This window comes from Triticum aestivum, chromosome 3A, assembly GCF_018294505.1.
Source record: "Triticum aestivum cultivar Chinese Spring chromosome 3A, IWGSC CS RefSeq v2.1, whole genome shotgun sequence".
Taxonomy (NCBI): domain Eukaryota; kingdom Viridiplantae; phylum Streptophyta; class Magnoliopsida; order Poales; family Poaceae; genus Triticum; species Triticum aestivum.
Window position 1 is genome coordinate 185,940,991 of NC_057800.1, and position 27,651 is coordinate 185,968,641.

The window sequence follows — 27,651 nt, forward strand, 5'->3', positions numbered from 1 at the left end:
TTTCTGATGAAATTCCAGCTTCAGTCGGTTCCAGTCCCATGTCTCGGGTTCATCTAAGAGCATCTACAGCCGGACATGGCAAATCCGGCCCCTCAAACGGCCGCGGACGCGCCCGGGTGCGTCCGCGGACACTGACCGCCCCCCTCAAATAATGTAATTCACATGCGGACACCTCAATTACCATATCTCAAATCCATACAAATTCATGCACCAACGTCGACGCACACGCATCGTCTGGCTACTCCATCAACACTACACTAAACATGCCATCGGACTACAAAAATTTGGCATGTTTGGCTATGGTGGAGTTCATCCACGGCTGCCCTTGCCCTTCCCGGCGTCCTTGCCGTCCTTCTTGCGGAAGTACCGACCGAAGACGCAGTACATATCGAGCCAGATCTGCTCGTCGCCGGAGCTATCCTCGTCATCGATGTCCCTCCTTCTCCTCCTTCGGTGGCAGTTCGACAATGGCACGGACCGTCCGATTCTGCTCTCGAGTGAGGGCGCGCGTGTTCCTCCGCTGCCGTTTCTTCACAATGCGGGCGCGGATGGCTTCCTCCTCTACGGCCGCCTGCGCCGCCGCATCAATCACCCCCGTCGCCGCCATTTCCGCCGCGATACGGGCCTCGGCGGCTCTTATCCTCTCCTTCCCATGACGGGCCGCACCGTTCCCGGTGGGACTCATAGTCTGCCTAGCCCGTGATGGGGAAAGAGAGGTGTTCTGGCTGCCAGGACCGCGAGGATCCAGCACCAGAGGACCCGAGCGTCCGGTGAGCCGACGGTATGGTGTCGCAGCGGACGGATCCGTCCATCGGTCAGGTATTGTCCTCCCAGGAGCGGCGAGTGCAATGCGGGCTGCCATTGCCTCCTTCAATCTGCACGGGATGAAATCCCAGTCAACGGATCCGGAGTGGTCGGAGTCCGATCCGCTGTCTTCCATGCCGGAGAAGGCCGGAAACCGCCGGAGGTGAGCTCGGGTGGCAGAGGGGAGTGGAGGGGAGTGGAGTGAAGTGGCTAGAGTTTGCTCCGGCGAGCGGATGGGGACGAATATAAGTGGGGACGGGTGGGCCAGCATGGGCCGAGTCCAACGTAGCGGGCGTGCCCGAGCGCCCCCATATCCGCCCCATATTTGGGCTGGATATGAGGGGTGCCGGTCAGCCCGGGCATTTGAGCCCGTTTGAGGCGTCCGACTGGGCCGAAAAAACGTGACCGGTCAGTGACTGAGCGGCCCACCCGAGCGTATGAGACGGGGTTGAGAGGTCCGACTGTAGATGCCCTAATAGACAATGCTCTTCTGTCCAAAGATAAAGGGAATAATTTCTTTTTAGCTCCATCTCCTAGTAAACCTGCAAGCTTAAACAATCAAAAAAATTTATCTATATATATTAAGTGCACATCAGGATATATTGTCCCAAAATTTTAGTTTTATATAGATGACTAAAAACACATACATGCAAAGCATGTTTTAGAAGTTCATCTTTTTTTTTTGCACGGCTCGTGAATACTCATGTTTTTACAACATTTTTGTCTGAACTTACTTGCACATGCATATATACAACAAAATTTACTTGCACATGCATGTACACATTCTCTGCACGCGATAGAGAGAGAACCCTTGCCCATTTTCTGCACGTGCGGCGAGAAAACTACCTCGGATTTAGAGAGATCACCACGATGCAAAAAGCCCAGAAGCAGGCCCACCTGTCGGCTCCGCAAGAAAAGCCCCTGCCCCGTCACACCACCAGCACAGCCGCCCTCAAAATCAGCGCAACGCCCAAATCGATCGACCCACCCACCGAAACACAGATAGATAGATAGATGGCAAAAGTCTAAAAAAACCTTGATTTTGTTCTCCAAGTCTGAATCAAACCCTGAATTGAGAATCCCTAGAATTGTCACCTTGTCTTTGTTAATCCCGGTTTATCCCAGCCCATTAGTGCTAATAGATGGTTTGGGCGTCGGGATTGCTGGTGTGGCTGGGATTAGGGGTTAATTGGACGCCATGATGGACGGACTATGGGCCCTACTGTCCTCATAAACCCCACCACGAACCTGCTCCTTCCCCTGTTTCTCTCCCTGGATGTCACCCGTTCCTTCCCCAGCTTGCAGCGGCAATGGCGTACATGCATTGATTGATCACGGGGACGGCAAGACGATCACGGCGGCTGGAAAAATCTCTGGTAATCCCCTTCCATCTTCTATTCGTCTTCTCGTCCTTGTTTTTTTCACCAATGATTGTCTCTGGTTAGGGTTTGTAGGCGCAGAAAAATCTGGTTTTTAGGGCATTTACTTTGTGCAGAAACAATAGATTTTTCTTACATCTAGTTCGGAGTACTTGTATCACTCGTTGATTTTATCAAAAAATCTGTGGCAATGCAGGTTCCTCATGTCATCATGGATCCTTGCGACAAACTACATGTGCGGTTTCATTTTGGTGGCCAATTTGTTCGAATTGGGCCTACTTTAGACTATGTTGGTGGAGATGAAGCAAGTTCAGAGATTGAAAGGGATAGATTGTCTTTGCCAGAGATCAAAGGCTTTCTTGGTGATCACATACCAGTGAAAGAAAGTATGAAGATTCACTTCCTGATGCCTGGTAAAAAACTAGTGGATGGCCTATTATTTTTGTGTGATGATGTTGGTTGTATGAAGATGTCTGAATATATAACTGATGGAGGAGTGGCTGAGGTCTATGTGGAGTATTTTGGGGAGCAAGATGATCAGAGTGCAAGTGACAATGGTAGTGATTTTGAAAATGAGATGGACAATGATTTAGAAGGAGAGACTGATGTAGAACCAGATGCAGTCATAACTGCAGATGATGATGTGCAAATAATTAGTGTGGATCCATCATCATATGATGAGGAAAGTGATCATGAAGGAGAATTTGTTAGGAGGAAAACTAAGTTCCCTAGGTACAACCCTAAGGTAGATATTCCACTATTCTGCTTGGGAATGTTTTTCAGGAGCAATGAACAGATGAGGAAGGCACTAATAAAATATGGACTTCTGACATTTAGAAGTATAAACTTCATGAAGTCAGAAGAAGGGAGGATCAGGGCTAAGTGTGGATGGCCTGGATGTTCGTGGACTATATATGGTGCTTATAGTAGCATGTGTTCTAGATTTCAGGTGATCACATATGAAGATCAACATGAGTGTGCACCTAACAGAGACAATCACCTTGTCACAGCAAAAGTTATTGCTAGGAGATATGAGCACATCTTAAGAGCCAATCCGACATGGAAAATTGATAGCATTAAAGCCACGGTTCTGAAAGATTTCTTTGCGGATGTTTCAACATCAAAGTGCAAGGCTGCTAAGAAGATAGTGTCAGAGAAGCTACTTGCCGGACTGAAAGATGAGTACACCAAGGTGTTCGACTACCAGCTTGAACTACTTAGGAGCAATCCTGGGAGCACAATCCTTGTTGGCTTGAACCCTGAGTACATGGATCAAAATATTTTCCAAAGCTTCTATGTATGCTTCAATGCTATGAAAAAGGGTTCTAAAGCTTGCAGAAGAGTTATTGGGCTTGATGGCTGTTTTTTCAAAGGAGCATGTCAAGGTGAGCTTCTATGTGCTATTGGTAGAGATGCTAATAATCAAATGTATCCAGTAGCTTGGGCAGTAGTGGAGAAAGAAACTAGTGAATCTTGGGAGTGGTTTGTTGGCCTTTTGATAAAGGACTTGGATATTAATGATCAAGGTGAAGGATGGGTGTTCATATCAGATCAACAGAAGGTATGTTGTTCACATAGTTGTCCATATTGGCTTTTTGTTAATTATTTACTTGTTAGTGATATCCTATTAATTACTAGTTTGTTTAGGTTCATGCTATGTTGGTTAGGTTCACTCGTCTTGTCGAAGCATGACGTACTCACTTTTATGGTAGGTTGCTTAGGTTCACTCTCCTTGATGAAGCGTGACCTACTCACTTTTATGGTAGGTTGCTTAGGTTCACTCGCCTTGTAGAAGCGTGACCGACTCACTTTTATGCTAGGTACACTTTTTTAGGCTAGGTTAATTTGTCCCATCTACATTTGTCCTATGTACCTATTGTAATATATTTTTTGCAACTTCAATGTAGGGCCTTATCAATGCAATGCAAAACTACGTACCAAAGGCACAACATAGAATGTGTGCTAGACACATCTATGCTAACTGGAAAAAAAAGTTTAGAGAGCATGCTCTGCAAAAGAAATTTGGGCAATTGCCAAGGCTGCAAATAGAGAAGATTTCATGTATAGGAAGGCCAAGTTAGCTCAAGATACACCTGAAGGTGCAAGGGACATAATGAGGACAGAGCCTAAGCATTGGGCAAGAGCATTTTTTCCTGTTGGGTCCCTTTGTGACTCAGTTGATAACAATCTATGTGAGTCCTTTAACAATGCTATAGTTGAGGCCAGATTCTATCCTATCATCTCTATGCTAGAGAAGATTAGACACAAGATGACACTTAGAGTCCAAGAAAATAGGAGCAAAAGTGAAAAGTGGACATCTAGTGATATATGCCCAAACATTTTCAAGAAGCTTAAGGTGGCCATCAAAATGACTCAGTTCTGTGATGTGCTTTGGAATGGCAAGGAAGGGTTTGAGGTGAAACATGTCAGTGGCAGAGGAAGGAGCTATACAGTGAACTTGGACAAATGGACTTGCTCTTGTGGTTACTTTCAGCTAGCAGGGATGCCTTGTTGCCATGCCATCAGTGCCATATACAAGAGTGGAAGAAACATAGCTGACTTCATTCACAAATGTTATTCAGTTGAGCAATTTAAGAAGATATATGAGCGCTGCTTGGAGCCAGTAGAAGGACAAGAGAGATGGCCTATCTCTGACAAACCTAGACCACAAGCACCTGGGTATGTGAGTATGCCAGGTAGGCCTAGGAATAATGACAGGAAGAGGGAAGAGGGAGAAGCACCAAAAGGAAAGAAAATGTCAAAGCATGGCACTAAAATTACTTGCAGCATGTGTGGCCACAAGGGGCACAACAAGACAGGTTGCCACAAGAATCCTGAAAAGGGGAAGAAGAAGAATGCCTTCCTGAAGAAAACAGGCAGGAAAATGAAGTCATCTCAGGTAAATACAAGTTCACTCTCTTGTTTCAAATAGTTTTGCTTTTTCTTAATCACTTGTGCATTCACATGCTTATGTACTCTCATATTATTTTAACAGCAAGCAAACACTAATGCTCAAATCAGATCAAGCCAGCAAGCTAAAAGCATAGGAGAAGTTCAAGCACAAGCAGGATCAAATGGTGGGAAGAGGAAGGCTACCAAAAAACAGAATGTGCAATCCAAGAAAAAAATCAAAGATGTGATATGATGGAGTAGTGATTTTCTGTTAGCATATTACTGAATTGCTATGTCCTTTTGTTCCTTATGTCACTCTGGTCATATAGTACCTATTGTGTGATGAACTTATGCAAAAATACGGAACTAAACTGCTGTACTAGTGATTTTCTCACTCTGGACTAGTGATTTTACTAGATATGTCACTCTGGTTATGTCCTTTTGCTGGTTATGTCACTCTGTTAGCATATTAATAAATTACTTGTTATTTTGGTTTACTCAAACTGTGTTTGTGTAAGCTGAAATGTCATATATGTTGTTGAGAACATGTGATATGTTCTCACAAATTTACCTACTGTTTATGTGATATGTTACCAGAAATTTAGCACATAGTAGCACTTCCTGTTGTTTTCTCAAGTTGCAGTCTAACAAAATGAACCATCAATTACCACATAAATAGCAGCATGGAATATCATTACATCATCCAACCATTACATCATTCAGCCATTACAAGATTTTGGCATTACATTTTTCTTCTAGCTATTAATGCAGTACAAATCCTGTAAATACACCTGCCAATAACATTTTTGGTTCAATCTCTGCATTCTTCTCCAGAACTTGTTGACTCAGTGCATCCTCTGTTCCAATTCTTTGGCCCTGTTCCAATCATGGTTGCCAGTCATCACCACCTGCAGCTTCAAACCTCCTGATTGCAGCCCTAAGATCGAGCAGTAGTTCTGCAAGGATTGGGGAGCAGGGATCACTATGCCACTGAAAAAATCCACAGCCAGCCTCTGATTCAAGTGTTCATACCATAAGAAATGGAAAGAAGGACGAGGAAGAATTGGTAGAGAAGATTGGGAGCTCACAATTTCATGGACGCAGCACTAGTATCTTCCAGGGAGGAGACTTCTTGCACGGGCGACCTTGATGGAGCCCTACGCCCGCGACCTCCGCCTGATTACGACGCGCGGGAGGAGGAAGACATCGCCGATTGTAGCCGCCGCCGTTGCCGTCGCCGTCGTCGCCGCCGCCGCCGTCGCCGCCGCCGCCGCCGTCGCCGCCGCCGCCGCCAGCCAGCCAGCCTACTGACGGACCCTAATTTGGTTCCCCTGCTGAAGCTCTTTTTTTGCCCATCAATAAAAAGCTCTGTTCTTTCCCCGCCGCTGCACCTTATGTGAGTACCCAAAGAGGCCCGCAGTCAGTTCATTGTCGCGTCCGGTTAACCCTAATCCTAGCCACGTCAGCAATCTCAACGCCCAAACCAGCTATTAGCACTAATGGGCTGGGATTAACCGGGATTAAGAAACACAGGGTGATGATTTCAGGGATTCTCAGTTCAAAGTTTGATTCAGACTTGAAGAACAAAATCAAGGTTTTTTTTAGACTTTTGCCTAGATAGATTCCCTTGCCGATCCGATCCGTCCCGTCCCGGCCGCCGCCGCTCCCACCTCGTCCTTACCGCTTCGATCCCATTCACGCTCCACACTCTCCACTCCCGCCCGCTTCAACTCTTATGTCCGCGCCCCCCATGGCTGCCAGCGCCCAGGAGCTTCCCCCGGCGCAGCAGCAGCCAGCGGCGGAGCAGGCTCCCTCCTTGGCGCTGGCGCTGGTGCCTCAGCCGCAGGCGCAGGCGCAGATTAAGCCGACCAGGGTGTCGCTATCCTACGAGGAGATCTCCAAGCTCTTCTCCCTCCCCATCGCGGAGGCCGCCTCCATCCTAGGTAAACCACGCCCGCCCCTTCTCCCCTGACGTTGCCGGAATTCGCCGCTTTCGCTCGCGATTGCCTGGTACTGACTGGTAGGTGACCATGCTTGATCTGCAGGGGTTTGCACCAGCGTCCTCAAGCGGATATGCCGCACCCACGGTATTGTCAGATGGCCGTATCGAAAGGTGAAATCCTGTCTGTTCTGCGGCTGGTTCGTGAAATCAGTTTCGTGCCTTGCTACTGTAGCATTAATGTTCATTTATTGCATGCTTAAGTGTACCTTTTCCCCCGGCTACATGTACCTGTGAGACAGTGAGAACATGAATGCTTGCTGTAAACACAGGGACTAACCGACTGGACAGATATCTTTTGGTGAATGCTTGCTGTAAACACAGGAACTAGCTGAATCGGGAGATGTCTTTTGGTGACTATACGAATACGAACTCACATTGCTTTTTGTTATTTTTCCGCAGCAACACAATGGAAATATCCCAGCAAAACACCTTGATAGATTTTTATAACTTAAATCATGCCTGTGATATTGAGCTGCCTCATGCTGTTGCCAGCAATCAGTTGTTCTCGTATTGTGGAAGCTCTAGCATCTAGCACCAACAGAAAAATACTTCTGTGGAGTGATCGAGCCAAACATCATATGTTTAGTGTAAGCTGAATACGCCTCTACCATGTTCTTGAACAGATTGGAAATTCTAGCCTGCTTTCCCAAAACCATATACATTCAAATAAGATTTGAGATTCAGGGGCGGAGCTTGAACCAGAATGCAGGGCAGATAAATATCACAAAATTGTGCTCAAAATCATCATAAGTACTAGCTTGCCTACTCTTATCTGGTATATAGGTAGCAACAAGTGATACCTATGTTTTTAAAGCGTCCCTAAGGCGACGCCTAGGCGTCGAAGCGCTCCCCCTCCGCTTTGGAAATCGACCGCTTTGGGCGCCTAGGCGTCCAAAGCGCCCGCCTAGGCGCCAAAGCGCCCCCCCTCCCTAAGGCGGTAAGGCGTCGCCTTAAAAACATAGAGTGATACTTGGTGATGTGGTTTTAAATCAGGATGGGGAATTGTTGACATGCTGGCACTTGTAATCAATTTATAAAACAGGTCAGCCTGGTGCACGTAGCTCCTGCCTGTTCAGGGCCCGTGGAAGGGTCCGACCACTTTGGGTCTTTTGTACGCAGCCTTTCCCTACATTTCTGCAAGAGGTTGTTTCCAGGACTCAAACCCGTGCCCTCATGGTCACTTGCTAAGCGTCGTGGAGGCCAAACTGGGCCATGACCCCCCACCCCCCTTTCAAATGTGCACAAGATTAATTACTAGGTATACTTTGGCCCAGTCTGGCAGCAATTAAAGCCCACTTGTAGCAATCAGCCTATCGTTCTAGCGGAACACTAGTCCTGCTTGCTAACCGCCTGACCCATTAGTTTACGTACGCATCCATGCCTCCAGCCAGCCTCCATGAGTCCATAGTGAGGCGACCTAATCTCCTTGGTTGTCTTCATCCTGGCCTGCTGCTCCTCCTATTCTTCTTCTTGACCGGCGGTTTGAGAACCACCACACACACACACCGGCACGCTGCATGGAAGCGCCCCACGCCCGAGGTGCTGCCTGGGGTTTCTTCTTGGCTTCTCATTGGTTGGAGCCACAGCTCCTGCACGCCGGCAATGCTCGCTGGCACGCAGCACCTGACGCCCTAGACCACAGCCTAGACCCTTGGTTTTGATTAGGTATGTCCAATACACTGATATCATGTTTCTGTTTAGTGCAAGTGCCCAAGTTCCAGTATGTCCTATTTTTGAATGTCATGTGATGTATTTAGATGTTCTGGACCTTTTTTATAGGGGAGATATTCTGGACTTTTGGTAATCTAGATGTCCACCACATCAGTAAATTTTTGTTTTGCGGGGAACCACCACATCGCATTATGAATGATGCAGTCCATTTTTAAAAGAAAAGTGGCTGATGAAGAAAATCACGTGGAATGATGTGAAAAATTTCTTTTGGACCATATTGTGTGTTGGAGTTTGGCCCCCTCTCTTGTTTCGGTCACACTCCGCCACTGCTCATGGTCACCAGGCAACAGCTTTACCGCTGTGCCAAGGCTCCCCTTGTAATCAATGGCAAAAAAAGACTCATGATGTTCTGGTCTTTAAACTAGAAAAATCACCAAACGAGATGATTATACGGTTATACCAAGATTGCCCATTAGTTCTTAGCACCTATCAGGTCAGCAATTCACAAGTCGAGTATAGTAGGCCTAATCACATCAATTCCCACCATGGGGTGGCCGGTTGTCCCGTGGATTCTTTGGGATAGTATGAATTGATTGATCTGTACATATTAAAAAAAGATAGGCCCTCATGAAAGCCTTCTTTATAAAGGAGCGACAAACATGAGCTCTTTGCGATATCCAGGGCTCGAACGCAGGTGGGCCGGGTATACACTCATGCACCTAACCATCTGACCAAATCCCAGTCCTCAGATCTGGATATATTTATACTTTATATAGTATAGTAGTAGTATGGATATGGGTGAACATGAATGCCTTCATGCGCTTTATTTATTATGTTAAAACGTGTTTTATTTGTTCATTTTCACACCTTTCAGTGTTGGAAATGTCACTAAGTGAAATAGATGCCAAAAACTGTTAATATCAGCTGAATAACTCACACCAACGGCTTTCCGTTTACATCTGGATGTGACTGCTGTAACAAAACTCAAGCAGTTATTAAGAGATGGCTGGTGCTTCATACAACCTTTGCAAATAACCTTCTCCAAATTTATGCATGGCTGGCTAGGCCGACGCACACCCTATCAGGAGTTCCACGGTGGCTGGCGTGTGGGCCAGCGTGCTTTGGTGCGAAATTGTGTGACATCTTTTCCATTCGATTAGGCGACTAAGTGCATGTGTACTCTTCCCAGCTGGCGTGTGGGCCTGCTGTGGAGCAGCCACATATTTAATAACATGTCTACTTTTTAGTTCTGGCTTTCTTGCAACTCCTACAAAGTTGAATAATTTATATTATTACTTGGACCTTCATGCTTGCAGATTGTTTCTGGGAAGGGTGATGACGCAAAAAATGCTGAAAGAGAGAAAGCCATGCAGCTTCTTGAGTTGTCAAAAATTGCAAAACAAAAGGCTATAAGCTCTTCTGGTTCATTAGCGACGTGAGTACCTTTCCCTTGATATTCTCCATGTATAAGAACTTAATCTCTCCCTTGTAGCAGTAAATCTCTCTCAAGGTACCGGGCTCATGCATTTGACTGTCACTGAATGTTAACTAGAAACGTACACCCAGTAGCCTGAAGTAGAAGATTTTCAAAAACTAATATACTACACCGAGGTATCTATTATAACAGTTTGGCTGAAATAGAAGATTTTTAGTTTATTGTAGTGCATATAAGTGTTCTTTTTAAGACACGACAAGTCCAATTTCTTGATTACTGCGAAGGAAGAATACTTAAGGTTAGAGCTTTTTATATGGCTCTGCTATCATATGTACATGGGACGGCAATTATCTGCTATGGTACATACAGACCTTGTATTACTAGAGCAATCTTGATTATTTTGGTTCAGGGGTGGTTCATGGCACCAGTGCCCCCCGGTAACTCCTGTTGCCTATTGGAGATCATCCATTGCATGTCCTGCCAACAGTACAATGTCTATTTGTCGCACACTACTTTTATCGACATCAGTGTCGAACTTGCCGCGGCACATCTTTTCCATGAATATGAATAGAATTTAATCATGTATAAGATTGTACACTTTACTGATTATTAGGGTTCCTGCTCCTGATCCTGCATAACATAGAATGATTTGCGACTTTCACTGTCCACTGAGAAGATATTGGAACTGTTTTATTATTTATATTGAAGGTAGTGTTGATGATGCATGTTTCCCTTCTTGTGAGCTGTATCTATCTGTAGTCTAAAAGCACAACCCCCTCTCAAGCTACACATGTAACTTCTATGCAATAGATTTGGATTTAGGTCCAGTTGTATTTTTCTTAACGTTATGTCCAGTTGTATTGGTTGCCTGATTTAACTCCTCAAACTCGGTGCAACTTTTACTCTGCTTAGTGTTTACTAGTCTCACAACCCTTAGATTGATTTATCAATCTTTCACCCACTTGGCAACTTTGTGTTGTAAGCACTTGAAACATGGATCCTTGTGCTAATTAATGTCAAGTGGAGATTATTCTGTGTGCCACTTGCATAAGGTGTGTTTCTTACTGGTTAATGGTTTGACTGCCCATATGCTCTCGGAGGGCTTGGATGATGGGAGCAGTAGCCTGGTTAGGTACCAGGTAAACCTGACCGTGACCACTCTGTTTAAACGATCCCTCTCCAGGACCTCCAAAGGCCAGAGCGCTTCATTTATTGTTGTTCATTTCTGAGTTTGTTGAATGATATTAATCATCTCCATTTTCCCAGTTTATGGTACAATGCGGCGTCTTACAATTACTCTTAACCATACATGGACCAAATGATGATTGTTGTAATGAATAAACAACTTTCAGCAGTTGTCTGACCCTTAATTTTGTCGTATTGATAGGTCATCATCAGGTGCTTTCCAGGGAGTGCCAAAAGCTCAACAAGGCAGTGCGAAGGCAGGAACAGCTATAGGTCGACAAAATGCGCCAAGCCTGTCCCAGTTTAGCCAAGCCAAAGACATCCCCACCTACATGGATGATTTCAAGTACGGATTTCCATCATCTGGCCTGTCTACTGAAACAATGAAATGGTGGGGGACTGACAGCCACACAGAGACCGCTCCCGCGAAAGACGATAACCGGGAAGGCTCCGAATCAACAAATGAGGCATCGAAAGGGACAGACGACGAGTTAGACTGGGGAGCAGACGAACCCGAAGCTGATGCCGACGGAGTGGCTGCTGCAACTGACCCGTCGGCCCAGCTCTGCTCCCTCAGGAGAAAGGCCGCGGGCGATGGGCGCAGGCTGCTGAACGGTGACACCGGCAGGGTCCAGCAGTTGTGCCGACTGAACAAGAGGCAGAAGATAGTGCTGGCCCAGGTGTTCGGAGCTTCACTGCCAGAGCAGCGGAGGAGCAAGCTAGCCTGAATGTTTTTTTGCCTGCTGTTGTACCATGTGTAACTCTAGGGATTGTAGCAACCGATGTGGTCTGCCCTCTTCCTGATGTGAGAACTGAAACCGTTGATGAAGAATGATGGATCGTTGTAGATTTTTCCTTTTGGATGGAAATGCACCTTTTCTCGTCTCTGTTTAAGTAGCCTTTCATTAGGCTTGATTGTACAACATGTTATGTGTCCCCGCAAAAAAAAAAGTTCTGTGAGGCTTCTATCTGGCACAACTGGACGGCCCAAACGACGACCGAAGGACTAAAAGGCACTACGATCCGTCCACGACAACAACGAACATGCCGGGCCGCTTTCTCAGAAGTTGACGAGCCCAGCCCGGCACAGATACAAACCCTTAACCCCCAATCGAACTCGGCTCGGCCCTTTTGTTGCTCGATTCTCGTGTCCCTCTTTCACAGCCCCTCCCTATACTAATAGACGAATCCTCTCGACCTTCCCGCTGAGACCCCTTACTAATTGGATAAACCTCCGGAGCACAAGAACGCCGCCACGGCTTCCTCGACCCTGGTGACGCCGTCGCTGATCTCCACAGGTTTGGTAACCTCCTTTGTCCCTCTCTCTCAAGCTATATGCTGGATTAGCTGTGGATTCTTGCTCAGCGAGATGACCGCTCTTATCTTTTTCTGTCTAATCAAGTCCAAATGATCCGCTGAATCTGTCATCTAACATTACAACATAGACTCAGAAAACCGTCTAAACTACCCTGTTTACCCTAGTGTGTTAAAGATCTCAATTCCTTTTAATCCTTCTTTCCTACCATATCATACTGACTTGTCGTTCCACAGTAAACAAGGACGAAGTTTGCTATATACTCCCTCTATAAACAAATGTTAGACGTTTTGGCAGTTACTCCCTCTACATTTGTTTACAGAGGGAGTATGTGCAAAGAGTAACATAAATTTTTAATTACCCTGTGATACCAGATACAAGGACAGTGTAACTTCAACCATCTATACTACTCACTCTGTCTGGAAGCAGATGTATTTTTATAAATTCTACATTATGCAGTCAAACTCATTTATCTTAAGAGCTATAACTTCTTTAAAATTTAGAAAAAAGCAAATTAAATGCAAGTTCCTATAATTCTGGAACCGAATTTTCTCTCTGTGATGCAATGCACGCCATTGTCCCTCTTCCCATGTGGGACCACACATGCTCCCGACCAAAGGGTGCCCTCGCTTCACCCAAATAGCCGCATATGGACACTTTTAAGCATTTGGGTTTTCTATATTATTGTACGTACGTTTTTTTTTCTGACAAGGAGACTATGCCCCTGGCCTCTGGATCAATTGATACATAGTCATCTATGTGGTACTACTTACATTAATTTACTATAATATAGCTTGCATACGTTTTTTTTGTCAATTTGAGATTGCTTTTACCACGCTTGCCGCGTGGTAGAACTTGCATACATTCCAAGAATTAATTGTCAAAAATGCATATTAGATGTTATACAAAGTATCCTCCATTTCGAAACCAAGGGGGGTATATTTTCATTACATGCTTGTCACCTCTGAGTTACAAGTATTGCTACTATCCACTTGTTAATACCATCATATCTGAAGACCTCTGCCTGGTTAATTTCAGATTAAAAATGACGAGGCATACAGTTTGCAAAAGAACATCCTCAAACCATATCCATGGGAAACCAATCACGAATGCAAGATCAAACATTAAATTGGAAGACCTTCCACAGGTATGTCAAATTTATTTTCTATGTGAATGTTGAGTATTGATGGAATTTCTAATACTAAGGGATATATTATGTTGATGCCCACAGGATGTGCTCTGCACAATTGTATCAAAGTTGCCTCCTAAAGAGGTCTCAAGGGCTAGTGTTTTGTCAAGTAATTGGAGATATATCTGTGCTACTTGTTGCTATAAATTATGTTTCACTGTTCCTGCTGGGTATCCCCATCGTATTCTTGAAAGAAAAGAATACTGCCAACGTATGCAGGAATTCATCAATAATGTTAACGCGGTAGTAAGAAATTGCCATGGCAAGTTGATTGAAGAATTCAATATAAAATTGCAGTTTGACAACATGTTCGTTGATCATCTGAATGATTGGGTTAATTTTGCGGTGTCAGCACAGATAAGGAAGATAGCTTTCTACTTAGATCCAAATAAACTGGGGCTTTGGGATCCTGATCATTACGAATTTCCATTTCACCTCTTGGATAGTGAAAGCATATAACGTCTAGAGTGCATTCAACTTAGCTTTGTATCTTTGAGACCACCATCGGAATTCAGTGGTTTCCCAAGCTTAAGAAAGCTTGACCTAGAATTCGTGGATATCACTAGAACGGATCTTGAAGTTATATTGTCCAATTGCTGTTATCTTAAATGGTTAAGCCTAGTCAGATGCTACCTGAATGACGAGCTAAAGTTGGATCGTCCATTGCCCAACCTTCGACACCTAGCAGTTGTATGGTGTGACATAACCAGGATAGAACTTCCAATTCTGAAACTGGATACATTTGTATATCATGGACACATTGTTCCAATTGTTATAAATCGAGATTCCATGTTTGAAAATGCACAACTATGGCTCTTCAAGGCAAATTTCGATGATGCTGTCAGTGTAGTTCTCAATGGTATTCCGAGGGTGCAAAATCTGACGCTACAAATTTTGAAACTGGGAATAGAGGTTTGTTTCCTACAATGGCACTGAAGTTACCATTTGATTTGTAACATCATCTGGCCCATCAATCACCTTATTTCTTTTGTCTTGCAGATGCAACCACTTTTGAATAGCACACGCATGTTTTCCCATCTTAGGTGCTTACAGTTGTTACTGGGTATAACACTTGTAGATATAAACAAACTTCCCCGTGTAGTTTCCATTCTGAGAGCAGCTCCATCTATTGAGAAGTTAGAGATCCATGTAAGTACTGTTCTTGATTCTTATGTGTCAACAGATAAAGTTTTTTGGCACCATATTCTATTTGGTTTTAGCCCTTCTATCTTGTTCATGTTGATGCTAGTGTATCTATTCTTTACTTTACATTTGTGTAATGGATTATATCATATAAATCGTGCTAATCATATATGCTACCTTGTTTTAATCTTGCAGTTTACTGCCGGTGGTAGTCATCTTTGTCTTGCGGCCAAGGGTACTGTGGACAAGCCACAGTACCTTGAGCACTGTGAATATAATTATCTGAAGAGTGTGCATATGACAGGATATAAAGGGGCAAGAGGTCAACTTGAATTTCTTGTGCATGTTGTGGAAAAGGCCCCTGCGCTGGAGGCATTAACTGTGGACACAGCTCTAGTGCTTCACGATGATGTTTATGTACAACATTTTTGCGGAAAAAATGCATGCTCCGCCCGCTCTGCTGTGCGCGCTAGATCTTGTCTGGGTGCAATACTTTCACCAAACGTGAAGTTTTGTGTTACGTAGGTAGGCTGCTTCAGAGAAAACAAGCTTTGTATGATCTTATATTATATCTAAGCATACGATCTCTACTACTTCTATTTATTCTAACATGAGCAAGTCACACATATGGTCATGACCGTATATATGTTGGACGAATGGAGAAATCTATGTAGTTAAACTTCACATTTTTATTAGCAAAATGACATTCTATTAATTTCAGCCTAAAAAGTTAATAGCAGAGTACAAAAGTGACAACAAGATTAAACACAGTGAGATATGCTAGAAATGCAGCAACACGAAAGATCAGAGACACTTCATCTCGTTTCTCCAGTCTTCCTAGTAGTCTTGAAAAATAAGTACATTGACAATCTCATGTCAAATGACATGAATGAAAGAACATATGCACCCAAGTGCAATGATAGAGTGCTTTGATGCATCAGCCAGATGGTTTCTGAAACCTGAAAGGAACAAACAGTTCAAAGTTCAAATATAGGTTCCATTGTAGCAGCACGGATCTTTCTCGCATTCATGAGAGCAACTATTATCCACGAGCAACATTTTTTTCTTCTATTAATAACAAACTGATACAGTATGCAGAGCAGCTATATAAGATGAAAACAGTAGTGTAGATACGATCGGCTAACATATCCTCAATACTAGAATTTACAGTGAGAGGAATTCACACTTGATGGGGATTCTTTGACCCTGGAACTTTTCATTCCTTAAATTGCTGGAACCAAATGCTGCAGGGCAATGATAATGGAACCCCCCAATCTCACTATTGCAAGGTGCCGAAGAGTGCCCTGTAATCATCTTTCGCCGCTCTGTCTGCTGAACCTGAAAGAATTACACAACAGTTAGTCAGTTACTGTGCAGTACAGTTAATTGATTGGCTCTGCATCTGCAATAATGTCATGCTTATTCACCTCCGCGGGCCAATGTCGATGACGGCATCGGCAATGGCATGGCCTCCTGTTTCACTTGACTCTGGTTCAGTCTTGATGATGGCATCGGCGATGGCATTGAGCTGGCTGCGGCCGCAGCCGCCGCTGCAAATGCCAGCGCCGGCTGCTGCATGTCGTTGAACTTGAGCAGCTTGTCCCTCTCCCTGTTGGCATCGTTGCTCTTGGGGGTCTTCCTCTTGTGCCCGTTGGTATCAGGCGTCTTCTTCTTAAGCTGCACGACTGCGGGCGCGGACGGCGTGGCCTGCTCCTTGGCGTCCCTGTAGGCCTCCGCCTCTGCGACGCGAAACGCGGCGTCTAGCATGGCGCGCGCTTGCCTCCGGGCGGCCGCGGCCTCCTGTAGGCTACGCTCCGCCTTCTCGCGGGCCGCGGCGGCGTCGTGCAAGGCGGACTCGTGCGAAAGCAGCGCCGCGGTGAGGAGGACGCGCGCGGAGCGCCCCTCCAGCGCGCGCCGCCCCACTCCCGCGTGATCGTACGAGAAGGGCATGTTGCCGACGGCGGCGGCGCACGGCGGGCAGATGAAGGAGTAGGGGTCCGCGATGCAGGAGAGGTGAGCGACGAAGACGCCGCAGTTGGAGCAGGCGGCTGTGGGGCCTGGCGAGAAGTCGATGTGGGCTTCACGGGAGGAGGCGGCGTAGGCGCCGGGAAAGAGGAGGAGGAGGCAGGCGGAGCAGTAGGCCTCGGGGTTGGAGAGGAGGACGCAGGAGGAGCAGAGGCGATAAGAGTCGCCGTCGAGGCGGGCGTGGTGGGGGGCCCAGGAGTCGCAGCCGGAGGCGCAGCGGACGAACGCGTAGTCGTCGGGGCCTGAGGCGGCGAGGAAGGGAGACGTCATCGCTGCAATCGCGGCGAGGATTGCGGGTGGGGAGGGAAGGAGTAGGGTTTCTAGGGGAGGTGGGGAGTCCGGCCGGAACGGCCTGATTGACGACGGGATTTTGAGCAATGCGAAGTACGGGAAGTTACCGGGAGGTTACGGGGCTGATGGGCCATGTTTTCTTCATGTAAAGCTTTGTATCAAGAGAAAATTCCTTATTCGACACTATCTTAAAATCTGCTTCCTTATTTGACACTCAAAAAGTTTGTCTTCCCTATTTGACACAAACTCTAAATTGTATTCCCTATATGACATTTCCGTCCATTTTAAACCTAAATGACACCTGAAAAAACTCTTTTGCCCTCATATGATATGTGTGTGGGGGGCAATAGTGTACACACGCAGCATCAGTGCGAGGGCAGGAGCACACACGCAACAACACATACACATGCACCAACACACACGCACGTGCATACACACACGTAGCAACACATGCACGCGCACACACACGTAGCAACCCACACGCACGCAGCACACACCCACATACACACACACATGCAACAGCACACACGCAGGCAGCACATAGGAACGCAACAGCACACACACACACGCGCGCGTACACACGCAGTAGCAAACACACACGCAGCAGCACACATGCATACACACATGCAGCAGCACACATGCAGCAGCGGCACACATGTGCGCGTGCACCCACACACGCGCGCGCACACATACCGTGTGAGGGGCAAAATCGTCTTTTTAGATGTCATTTAGGCTCAAAATGGACGGAAGTGTCATATAGGGAATAAAATTTAGGACTAGTGTCAAATAGGAAAGAAAAACTTTTTCAGTGTCAAATAAAGAACCAGATTTTAAGACAGTGTCAAATAAGGAATTTTCTCTTGTATCAAGGGGGCTGCTACGCGTCGGCCGGTGGATCTTCTAAAAAGATCCGCCGCCTCGCGAGCCATCGAATCTGACACAAATTTAGCGGGCGAACGTCTTTTCACTGCTTTGCAACAAAAAGGTTGTTGCAGAAACATTCGTAACAGAGCTCTTGTTGCGGAATATTTTTGCAACAGAGGTCTTGTTGCGGATTTTTTTAATGCAACAGAGGTTTTGTTGCGGATTTTTTTGCAACAAACGTCTTGTTGCAGTTTTTTTTGCAACAGAGTTGTTGCTGATTTTTTGCAATGGAGTTCATGTTGCGGATTTATTTTTTGCAACAGAAGTGATGTTGCAGAAGTGGACGACGGCCTTGCCATGGACGGTGGCGAGCGGAGGTCATCTTCTTCATTACCAAATAGCAGTAGGAGCAGGCGCCATTAATCGAGAAGAGGAAGGAGGAAAGATGGTGGCGGTGGAGGCGGCCAGCGACCGCGACGGCGGAGCGCGTGCTCGCCGGCGTCCGCGGCGGTGCAGCTGGGGTGTTCGGCGGTGGCGCGGCTGCAGCACCTCATCTGGATGAAGGAGAGATGCAAGAGAAAGATGGGCTTATCATGAAGTACGATTGGATCTGGTAGTTGTTTCAGGAAGGTGGAGACTGCGAGCCCACTGACACGTGTCGTGTGCACAAGACGGCGGACGAAAAGAGCGTGATCCGCCGGGTGATTTTAATCATTTCCCTTGTATCAATCACCCTGTACGTCTAGTATTATTGCGGGATTTTTTATGTTGATTTGAGTAGAGGAAAACAAATGACAAACTTGTGATTGTGATTTTATTGGGAAATCTTATATATCTGACATCATATTTGTTGTCAGTTCGGGTTCGCCTCCATAACCGTCCGATGGCAAGCACGGATCTTGGCACTGTTGGAAATATGCCCTGGAGGCAATAATAAAATGGTTATTATTATATTTCTTTATTCATGTTCATGCTATAATTGTGTTATCCGGAAATCGTAACACATGTGTGAATACGTAGACCACAACACGTCCCTAGTGAGCCTCTAGTTGACTAGCTCGTTGATCAAAAGATAGTCATGGTTTCCTGACTATGGACATTGGATGTCATTGATAACGGGATCACATCATTAGGAGAATGATGTGATGGACAAGACTCAATCCTAAGCTTAGCTCAAAGATCGTGTAGTTCGTTTGTTGTAGCTTTTCTGAATGTCAAGTATCATTTCCTTAGACCATGAGATTGTGCAACTCCCGGATACCATAGGAGTGCCTTGGGTGTGCCAAACGTCACAACGTAACTGGGTGACTATAAAGGTACATTACAGGTATCTCCGAAAGTGTCTGTTGGGTTGGCACGAATCGAGACTGGGATTTGTCACTCCGTATGACGGAGAGGTATCTCTGGGCCCACTCGGTAATGCATCATCATAATGAGCTCAATGTGACAAGTGGTTGATCACGGGATCATGCATTACGGCACGAGTAAAGTGACTTGCCGGTAACGAGACTGAACAAGGTATTGGGATACCGACGATCGAGTCTCGGGCAAGTAACGTACTGATTGATAAAGGGAATTGTATACAGATTGATTGAATCCTCGACATCGTGGTTCATCCGATGAGATCATCATGGAGCATGTGGGAGCCAACATGGGTATCCAGATCCCGCTTTTGGTTATTGACCGGAGAGTCGTCTCGGTCATGTCTGCATGTCTCCCGAACCCGTAGGGTCTACACACTTAAGGTTCGGTGATGCTAGGGTTGTTAGGAAGACTTGTATGTGATTACTGAATGTTGTTCGGAGTCCCGGATGAGATCCCGGACGTCATGAGGAGTCCGGAATGGTCCGGAGGTAAATATTTATATATGGGAAGTTGTCATACGGTCGCCGGAAAGGTTCGGGGGCATATCGGTATTGTACCGGGGCCACCGGAGGGGTTCCGGGGGTCCACCGGGAGGGGCCACCTCTTCCGGAGGGCCTTATGGGCTGTATGGAGAAGGGAACCAGCCCAAGTGGGCTGGGGCGCCACACCCCCCTAGGGCCCATGCGCCTAGGGTTTGGGGGAAACCCTAAAGGGGGCGCCCCCTTGCTTGGGGGGCAAGCCCCCTCCCCTTGGCCGCCGCCCCCCCTCTAGATCTCATCTAGAGGGGGCCGGCCCCCTTCCCCCTTCCCCTATAAATAGAGGGGTGAGGGGAGGGTTGCACACAACATCCAAGGCGCAGCCCCTCCCCTCCCCAACACCTCTCCTCCTCCATAAGAGCTTGGCGAAGCCCTGCCGGAGTACTGCAACTTCACCACCACCACGCCGTCATGCTGCTGTTGGAGCCCTCTTCCTCAACCTATCCCTCCTCCTTGCTGGATCAAGGCGCGGGAGACGTCCTCGCTCCGTACGTGTGTTGAATGCGGAGGTGCCGTCTGTTCGGCGCTAGGATCTTCGGTGATTTGGATCACGACGAGTACGACTCCATCAACCCCGTTCTCTAGAACGCTTCCGCTCGTGATCTACAATGGTATGTAGATGCACTCCTCTCTCCCTCATTGCTAGATGACTCCATAGATTGATCTTGGTGATGCGTAGAAATTTTTAAAATTCTGCTATGTTCCCCAACGGTGGCATCATGAGCTAGGTCTATGCTTAGTTACTATGCACGAGTAGAACACAAAGCAGTTGTGGGCGTCGATATTGTCAATTATCTTGCCGTCACTAGTATTATCTTGATTCGGCGGCATTGTGGGATGAAGCGGCCCGGACCAACCTTACACGTACGCTTACGTGAGACTGATTCCACCGACTGACATGCACTAGTTGCATAAGGTGGCTAGCGGGTGTCTGTCTCTCCCACTTTAGTCGGATCGGATTCGATGAACAGGGTCCTTATGAAGGGTAAATACACTACAAGAAATATGTCAACTTATGACCTTCTGTTAGTAACCCTAGAAGAATTGGGCATAGATCTATGACCATTTCGGACCAATTGGTCAAAAGTTGTTCGGGGGGCTCCAAAACCTAAACTATAACGACCATTTTGGTCAGAAAGGTCGTAATTTCCTTACATGAAATGGTCATAAAGCAGATAGCACTGGTCTGCTGCCTTATTTCTAGCTGATCATGACCAATATAGATGGTCATAACCTTGTAAATTGTGGTGGGTTGCTATGACTAGGCGCCACCTCATCAGTTTTGCCTATGTGTCATGTCCATGCGGCAGTTTTTGCCCTAGGTTGTGAAGCAACCTATATTTCTGTCATTCCCAAAATTCCCAAAAAAATCTCATAAATTCTTTGGGTCATATCTTCATCAAATATGTAAAAATCCTTCCTTGCCTAGTTCAAAACTAATTCAACAATATTCATTTTCCTATTCTGTTCACGACAGCACTTTATGAAGGAAGTGCTATTTATATATTCTTGATTGCCCTCGGAATTTTTGGGCACTCTTTCCTATCCAAATCATTACCGCATGACAAAATTCAGCTCCACTTGCCTAGCAAATCTTCCTCGGCAAATTTCCAAAGTTTTTGTCCACCTAGAAGCATTGTGAAGGAAGTACCTTTTTTATATATCCAAATGACATGAAATTTATACAGTTTCTTCATATGCCCAAATTATCACCCTCCTCCAAATTGCAGCTCAGGCAAATTATCTATGTGAGCCCAGGTTCAATTTATATTTTATGGCCAAATTGGCACGTTGCAAAGCAAGTGTTATCTAGACCCCTCCTATTAACCTCAAACTCTTTGGGCACTCTTCCATACCCAAATCATTGCCACATGATAATATTCAGCTCCATTTTCCTAGTCAATCTTTCTCAGGAAATTTTCAAAGTTTCTACCTCGAGAGAAGCTTTGTGAAGTAAGTACTAGCTAGGCTTACCCAAATGATCTGAAAATCTACCAAGGCATAACCATACCTATGTAACTTACCTACACCAAATTTGAGCTCATTTCATTCATCCAATTTCTCTCACTAGTTTTCCCAAGTTTCTGTCCATAGAAGAGCATTGTGAAGGAAGTACCACTTTGGCATGTCCAAATGGTATCAATTTTCTACGGTGCTTTCCAATGCCCAAATAACCATCCTCCACCAAATTTCAGCTCAATCCATTCATTATTTTGAGCCCAGCTTCAACATTCATATTTCTGTCCAGTGTGGTACTTTGCAAAGCAAGTACCACCTAGGATCCTCCTTTTGATCTGAAAATTTGCGAAGACATTCTTCTTAGTAGATGATCATCCTCAGCAAAAACTCACGCCCATTGGCCATGTGCATTTCCCGTACCGCTAATCAAACACTTGGCTGCTAATTCATGTTTGAGCATCGATCGGTCTCCTCGTGAGAATCTTATGTTGTAATTTTCTTCCTAGAACCTACCTGGGGAGTGCCCAACCCACTAGACATGCCTAGGCTGCCCAGAACACATGGCAACGCCACGGTCACGCGGTGACCACGCGTCGGGCATGCGAGTTTACGCGCTCTAGAGTTGGGGGCCTTGGCCACCGCCCAAACCTCGACGTATCGCCATCAAACCATGTATTTATGATTAAATAGGTACTTATGTAACTATAAATGATTTTTGGAAAAAATAAATAGTAAACTATGAGGCAACTGCAGTTCAAATTTGACCCGCTTCCTACTGAATCGGCGGGAATTTGTCTTTTTCACCAGAGGTGGATCAAAACTTTTGACGCCCAACAATTTTTTCAATTGTGCATTAAATATGGCCTAGTATTTTATAAAAATGATTTGGTCCAATTTTGCAACAATTATTTGGGAGGTCCTTCACAAAAAAACCTCCTTTTGGGCACTCAAAAAATGGAAAATGGTTTTTTCGTCCAAAGAAAATGAAAACTTCCTTAGGCAACATTGTTTGCCATTCCAATATACACCCCTGTGCACAATATGGGATCATTTGAACAAATTATTCCATGAATGTGGCCATAAGATTGATCATTTGGCTTGAAAGCCATTGATATCCACACGTGATAGCTCGATTTTGAGAACACTTTTTTAAAATAATTGCCGTATTACAAGTTTGTTATTTTTCCTAGGAACTTGGCCACATATAATGACACAATGCGAAGGTTTCCCAATTTTTTTGTTTTTTTTGAACTTTTTATGCCCGTTTCAAAATGTGGTCAAAACGGCGGGAATGACCATTCCTAGCTAGTGGTTGAATCTTGAATTTTTTTGGTGCTTCTCTGATTAAATAGGTACTTATGTAACTAGAAATGATTTTTGGAAAAAATAAATAGCAAACTATGAGGCAGCTGCAGTTCAAATTTGACCCGCTTCCACCTGAATCGGTGGAAATTTGTCTTTTTCACGAGAGGTGGATCAAAACTTTTTGCACCCAACCATTTTGTAAATTGTGCATTAAATATGTCCTAGTATTTAAAAAAATTGATTTGGTCCAATTTTGCAACAATTATTTGGGAGGTCCTTCACAAAAAAACCTCCTTTTGGGTACTGGAAAAATGAAAAATGGTTTTTTCGTCCAAAGAAAAAAATGAAAACTTCCTTAGGCAACATTGTTAGCCATTCCAATATGCACCGTTGTGCACAATGTCAGATCATTTGAACAAACTATGCCATGAATGCGGCCATAAGATTGATCATTTGGCTTGAAAGCCATTGATCTCCACACGTGATAGCTCGTTTTTGAGAACACTTTTTTTAAAATAATTGCCGTATTGCAAGTTTGTTATTTTTCCTAGGAACTTGGCCACATATAATGATACAATGCGAAGGTTTCCCAATTTTTTGATTTTTTTGAATTTTTATGCCCGTTTCAAAATGCGGTCAAAATGGCGGGAATGACCGTTCTTAGCTAGTGGTTGAATCTTGGAATTTTTTTGGTGTTTCTATGATTAAATAGATACTTATGTACCTAGAAATGATTTTTGGAAAAAAATAAAGAGCAAACTACAAGGCAGCTACAGTTCAAATTTGACCCGCTTCCACCTGAATCAGCGGAAATTTGTCTTTTTCATGAGCGGTGGATCAAAACTTTTTACACCCAACCATTTGGTTAATTGTGCATTAAATATGTCCTAGTATTTTAGAAAAATGATTTGGTCCAATTTTGCAACAATTATTTGGTAGGTCCTTCATAAAAAAACCTCCTTTTAGGCACTCGAAAATAGGAAAATGGTTTTTTTGTCCAAAGAAAATGAAAACTTCCTTAGGCAACATTGTTTGCCATTCCAATATGCACCCTTGTGCACAATATGAGATCATTTGAACAAACTATGCCATGGATGTGGCCATAAGATTGATCATTTGGCTTGAAAGCCATTGATCTCCACACGTGATAGCTCATTTCTGAGAACACTTTTTAAAAATAATTGCCGTATTACAAGTTTGTTATTTTTCCTAAGAACTTGGCCACATATAATGACACAATGCGAAGGTTTCCCAATTTTTTGATTTTTTTTTATTTTTTTATGCCCATTTCAAAATGCGGTCAAAATGGTGGGAATGACCGTTCCTAACTAGTGGTTGAATCTTGGAATTTTTTTGGTGTTTCTATGATTAAATAGATACTTATGTACCTAGAAATGATTTTTGGAAAAAATAAAGAGCAAACTACAAGGCAGCTACAGTTCAAATTTGACCCGCTTTTAGCTGAATCGACGGAAATTTGTCTTTTTCATGAGAGGTGGATCGAAACTTTTTACACCCAACCATTTGGTCAATTGTGAATTAAATATGGCCTAGTATTTTAGAAAAATGATTTGGTCCAATTTTGCAACAATTATTTGGGAGGTCCTTCACAAAAAAACCTCCTTTTGGGCACTCAAAAAATGGAAAATGGTTTTTTCGTCCAAAGAAAATGAAAACTTCCTTAGGCAACATTGTTTGCCATTCCAATATGCACCCTTGTGCACAATATGAGATCATTTGAACAAACTATGCCATGGATGTGGCCATAAGATTGATCATTTGGCTTGAAAGCCATTGATCTCCACACGTGATAGCTCGTTTCTGAGAACACTTTTTTCTAAAAAATTAAATTGCCGTATTACAAGTTTGTTATTTTTCCTAGGAACTTGGCCACATATAATGACACAATGCGAAGGTTTCCCAATTTTTTGATTTTTTTTGAATTTTTTATGCCTGTTTCAAAATGCGGTCAAAACGGCGGGAATGACCGTTCCTAGCTAGTGCTTGAATCTTGGAATTTTTTTTGGTGTTTCTCTGATTAAATAGATAGTTTTGTACCTAGAAATGATTTTTGGAAAAAATAAATAACAAACAATGAGGATGCTGCAATTCAAATTTGACCCGTTTCCTGCTGAATGAGCGGAAATTTGTCATTTTCATGAGAGGTGGATCAAAAAATTTGACACCCAATCATTTGGTCAGTTATGCATTAAATATGTCCTAGTATTTTAGAAAATTGATTTGGTACAATTTTGCAACAAATATATGGTAGGTCCTTCACAAAAAGAGTCATTTTGCGCACTCGGAAAATGATTAAAAATAGCTAGAAAGATCAGAAATGCATAGAAATTGGTCCTTATCCATAAAATGTGGTCTAAATCTAGTGAAAATTTGTGTGGTGCCATTTTGCAAAATATTTTTGATAGCTACTTCACAAAATCCCTCTATTTTTAGTACTTAGACTTTTTTTAAAACACCGGTTTTTCGAACCAATCACGACTCTTCCCACGGATTGATGACATGGCGCCCATCCATCCATCCATCCATCCATCTCTCCATCCCACATCCATCCATCCATCTATCTACAGAAAAAAGAAAATAAAATGAAAAAGAGATACCCCCACCCGCAGCCCAAACCCTAGGTCAGATCCCATCGACCCCCCCCCATCGCACCCCTCCTCTCCTCGCAGCCGCCGCACTCCTCCTCCCTCAGATCCTCGCCGCCACCACCTCCTCCCAGATCCCCCTCTCCTCGACCCAGACCTCCCTCTCTCTGCCATCCCAAACCCGCCGCCGGCCTCCCCCACCCCCGCCGCCGCCGACCTCTTCATTGCCCCCAGCGCTGGCCATCCTTCCTTCCACCATCTAGATCCCCCGTTTCCTCACTGTCTCACGTTGCCGCTACCACCTCCCTCCGGCGGAGCTCGTCGCCGTTCCCCATGCCCTCCTCCTCTCACCCCTCCCCTTGCCACTCCCCACAGCGACGGCCGACGGCCTCACTGCGGCGCAAAATCCCCCACCACCATGAAGCCAGCGAGGATGTTCCCGTGACGGCCGCTGGTGTCCCTGCCACTGCCACGGGCCCTCGCCGCCGAGGCGGCCGTCTCCATGCGGCGGCTGCGCGTGGTGCGGTGCATGGCCAAGGAGCAACGGGTGTGAATGGTGGAGAAACAGATCCAGCGGGAGCTGGCGGACATGCTGACCCACGACCCCATCATGCAGCGCGCCGTCCTCCCCGAGGCCGCCCTCAGCGCCGACCGCTACCTCTCCTCCCCCACCACCATCGCCGACATCGATCTCTCCAACGACCTCCAGGTCATGCCCGGACTCTCCCTCGAAACGATGCGGCTACACTGCAATCTGGGATGCTGAGTTCCTTGTCTCTGCTCCGGTTTGTGTCTGCAGGTGTGCAAGGTGTATGTGTTCGTGTTTGGGGAAGAAGGTGGCCATGTCCGGGCTCAAGGACAAGACCAAGTACCTCCAGGTCACGCCCGAGCTCTCCAACGACCTCCAGGTCACGTCTGCTTACTTCCCATTTTGTTTATAGATCATTATGCTAGTTTCTGTCTTGTTTAATTGGTTAATTGTTCATGCTTGAAGTTAATTAGCTGGAGTAGTTGGTTAGTTACACACTGGTTGGTGCATTCTAGCTCAAGTGTATACATGCATGGATGTATGTGTTTTGTAGTTGAAGGAGTTCATTCTGTGCAGCCGGAGGCGTACAAGTTCAAGATCGGCGACCGGGTTTTTCGGAGGCCCGGAGATCCACCCCTGGACCAAGTTATCGAGATGCTACAGAAGCACAAGGATAAGTCTCAAGATGAAATCTAGCTAGCTGGCTACAGTATGCCTTATGCTCTCGTTGATTTATTTCTTTTGCGCTCTTTTGCAGTTCTATATTGATGAGTGAGCGATCTGGTAGCAGCTAGCTAACTGCCTCTAGATTGTAACCCTGTTATGGGATGTGTGGTTGCGCATGCGTTCTGCATTGTCAAATGTGTTCTCTGTTGTCACACATCGTATGCAATGTTGTTCATAGTTTTTATATTTGTTGTCATGCGATGCGGTCACTGAATTGCTCAAATTTGCTGGCCAAGTACTATGTAGTGCTGTTCTATGCTAGGCTACCAGGCTAGGTAACTTCTGTATCAAAATCATGGATTCTAATCTTTACTATTATCTGCCATGGATCAACAATGATGCATCACAGGTAGTAGTAGTAGAGTCGGACTTGGTGCTGCATTGCCCAGTTATTAGCTCCTCGATCTGTTCCTCACAGCGTGGGGTCAGC

The 27,651-nt window shown here is 45.2% G+C and overlaps 4 protein-coding genes, 1 long non-coding RNA gene and 1 pseudogene across 6 annotated transcripts; 4 read left to right on the top strand and 2 right to left on the bottom strand.

Moving 5' to 3' along the window:
* Positions 1-1,791: 1,791 nt before the first annotated feature.
* LOC123060899 (uncharacterized) lies at positions 1,792-5,578 on the top strand. Its single transcript, XM_044483767.1, has 4 exons — positions 1,792-2,180; positions 2,380-3,744; positions 4,091-5,082; positions 5,179-5,578. The coding sequence occupies exons 2-3, from the start codon at positions 2,395-2,397 to the stop codon at positions 4,262-4,264; spliced, it is 1,524 nt and encodes a 507-aa protein (XP_044339702.1). The 5' UTR covers positions 1,792-2,180; positions 2,380-2,394; the 3' UTR covers positions 4,265-5,082; positions 5,179-5,578.
* A 142-nt stretch (positions 5,579-5,720) lies between these two features.
* LOC123060901 (uncharacterized) lies at positions 5,721-6,478 on the bottom strand. Its single transcript, XR_006428241.1, has 2 exons — positions 6,164-6,478; positions 5,721-6,065 (listed from the first exon to the last, which is right to left on the bottom strand). It is a non-coding gene; the product is annotated as an uncharacterized lncRNA (long non-coding RNA).
* Positions 6,479-6,624: 146 nt separating this feature from the next.
* LOC123060900 (uncharacterized) lies at positions 6,625-12,227 on the top strand. The gene is made up of 4 exons (XM_044483768.1): positions 6,625-7,018; positions 7,121-7,188; positions 10,065-10,183; positions 11,571-12,227. The coding sequence occupies exons 1-4, from the start codon at positions 6,811-6,813 to the stop codon at positions 12,094-12,096; spliced, it is 921 nt and encodes a 306-aa protein (XP_044339703.1). The 5' UTR covers positions 6,625-6,810; the 3' UTR covers positions 12,097-12,227.
* Positions 12,228-12,555: 328 nt separating this feature from the next.
* LOC123058220 (uncharacterized) lies at positions 12,556-14,771 on the top strand. 2 transcript variants are annotated; one of them, XR_006427095.1, is made up of 3 exons: positions 12,556-12,666; positions 13,722-13,830; positions 13,915-14,771. XR_006427095.1 is itself a non-coding variant. In XM_044481017.1 (2 exons), the coding sequence occupies exons 1-2, from the start codon at positions 13,729-13,731 to the stop codon at positions 14,329-14,331; spliced, it is 519 nt and encodes a 172-aa protein (XP_044336952.1). In that variant the 5' UTR covers positions 13,588-13,728; the 3' UTR covers positions 14,332-14,771. The 2 variants fall into 2 exon arrangements, 1 of the variants encoding a protein (XP_044336952.1); XM_044481017.1 differs by lacking the exon at positions 12,556-12,666 and having other exon boundaries at positions 13,588-13,830.
* Positions 14,772-16,057: 1,286 nt separating this feature from the next.
* On the bottom strand, positions 16,058-17,424 carry LOC123058221 (uncharacterized). Its single transcript, XM_044481018.1, has 2 exons — positions 16,443-17,424; positions 16,058-16,353 (listed from the first exon to the last, which is right to left on the bottom strand). Exons 1-2 carry the CDS (start codon positions 17,308-17,310, stop codon positions 16,295-16,297), a joined length of 927 nt encoding a protein of 308 aa, XP_044336953.1. The 5' UTR covers positions 17,311-17,424; the 3' UTR covers positions 16,058-16,294.
* An 8,975-nt stretch (positions 17,425-26,399) lies between these two features.
* On the top strand, positions 26,400-27,270 carry LOC123056868 (probable ribosome-binding factor A, chloroplastic; annotated as a pseudogene).
* The last annotated feature ends 381 nt before the right edge of the window (positions 27,271-27,651 follow it).

Excerpts from the sequence above, each read along its gene's own strand:
- LOC123060899 (XM_044483767.1), top strand. The coding sequence starts at position 2,395 with ATGGATCCTTGCGACAAACTACATGTGCGGTTTCATTTTGGTGGCCAA. Across the intron at positions 3,745-4,090 it reads TCATATCAGATCAACAGAAG|GGCCTTATCAATGCAATGCA; the intron begins GTATGTTGTTCA and ends ACTTCAATGTAG.
- LOC123060900 (XM_044483768.1), top strand. The coding sequence starts at position 6,811 with ATGTCCGCGCCCCCCATGGCTGCCAGCGCCCAGGAGCTTCCCCCGGCG. Across the intron at positions 7,189-10,064 it reads TCAGATGGCCGTATCGAAAG|ATTGTTTCTGGGAAGGGTGA; the intron begins GTGAAATCCTGT and ends TCATGCTTGCAG. Across the intron at positions 10,184-11,570 it reads TCTTCTGGTTCATTAGCGAC|GTCATCATCAGGTGCTTTCC; the intron begins GTGAGTACCTTT and ends TCGTATTGATAG.
- LOC123058220 (XM_044481017.1), top strand. The coding sequence starts at position 13,729 with ATGACGAGGCATACAGTTTGCAAAAGAACATCCTCAAACCATATCCAT. Across the intron at positions 13,831-13,914 it reads AATTGGAAGACCTTCCACAG|GATGTGCTCTGCACAATTGT; the intron begins GTATGTCAAATT and ends TGATGCCCACAG.
- LOC123058221 (XM_044481018.1), bottom strand. The coding sequence starts at position 17,310 with ATGACGTCTCCCTTCCTCGCCGCCTCAGGCCCCGACGACTACGCGTTC. Across the intron at positions 16,354-16,442 it reads ATCGACATTGGCCCGCGGAG|GTTCAGCAGACAGAGCGGCG; the intron begins GTGAATAAGCAT and ends TAATTCTTTCAG.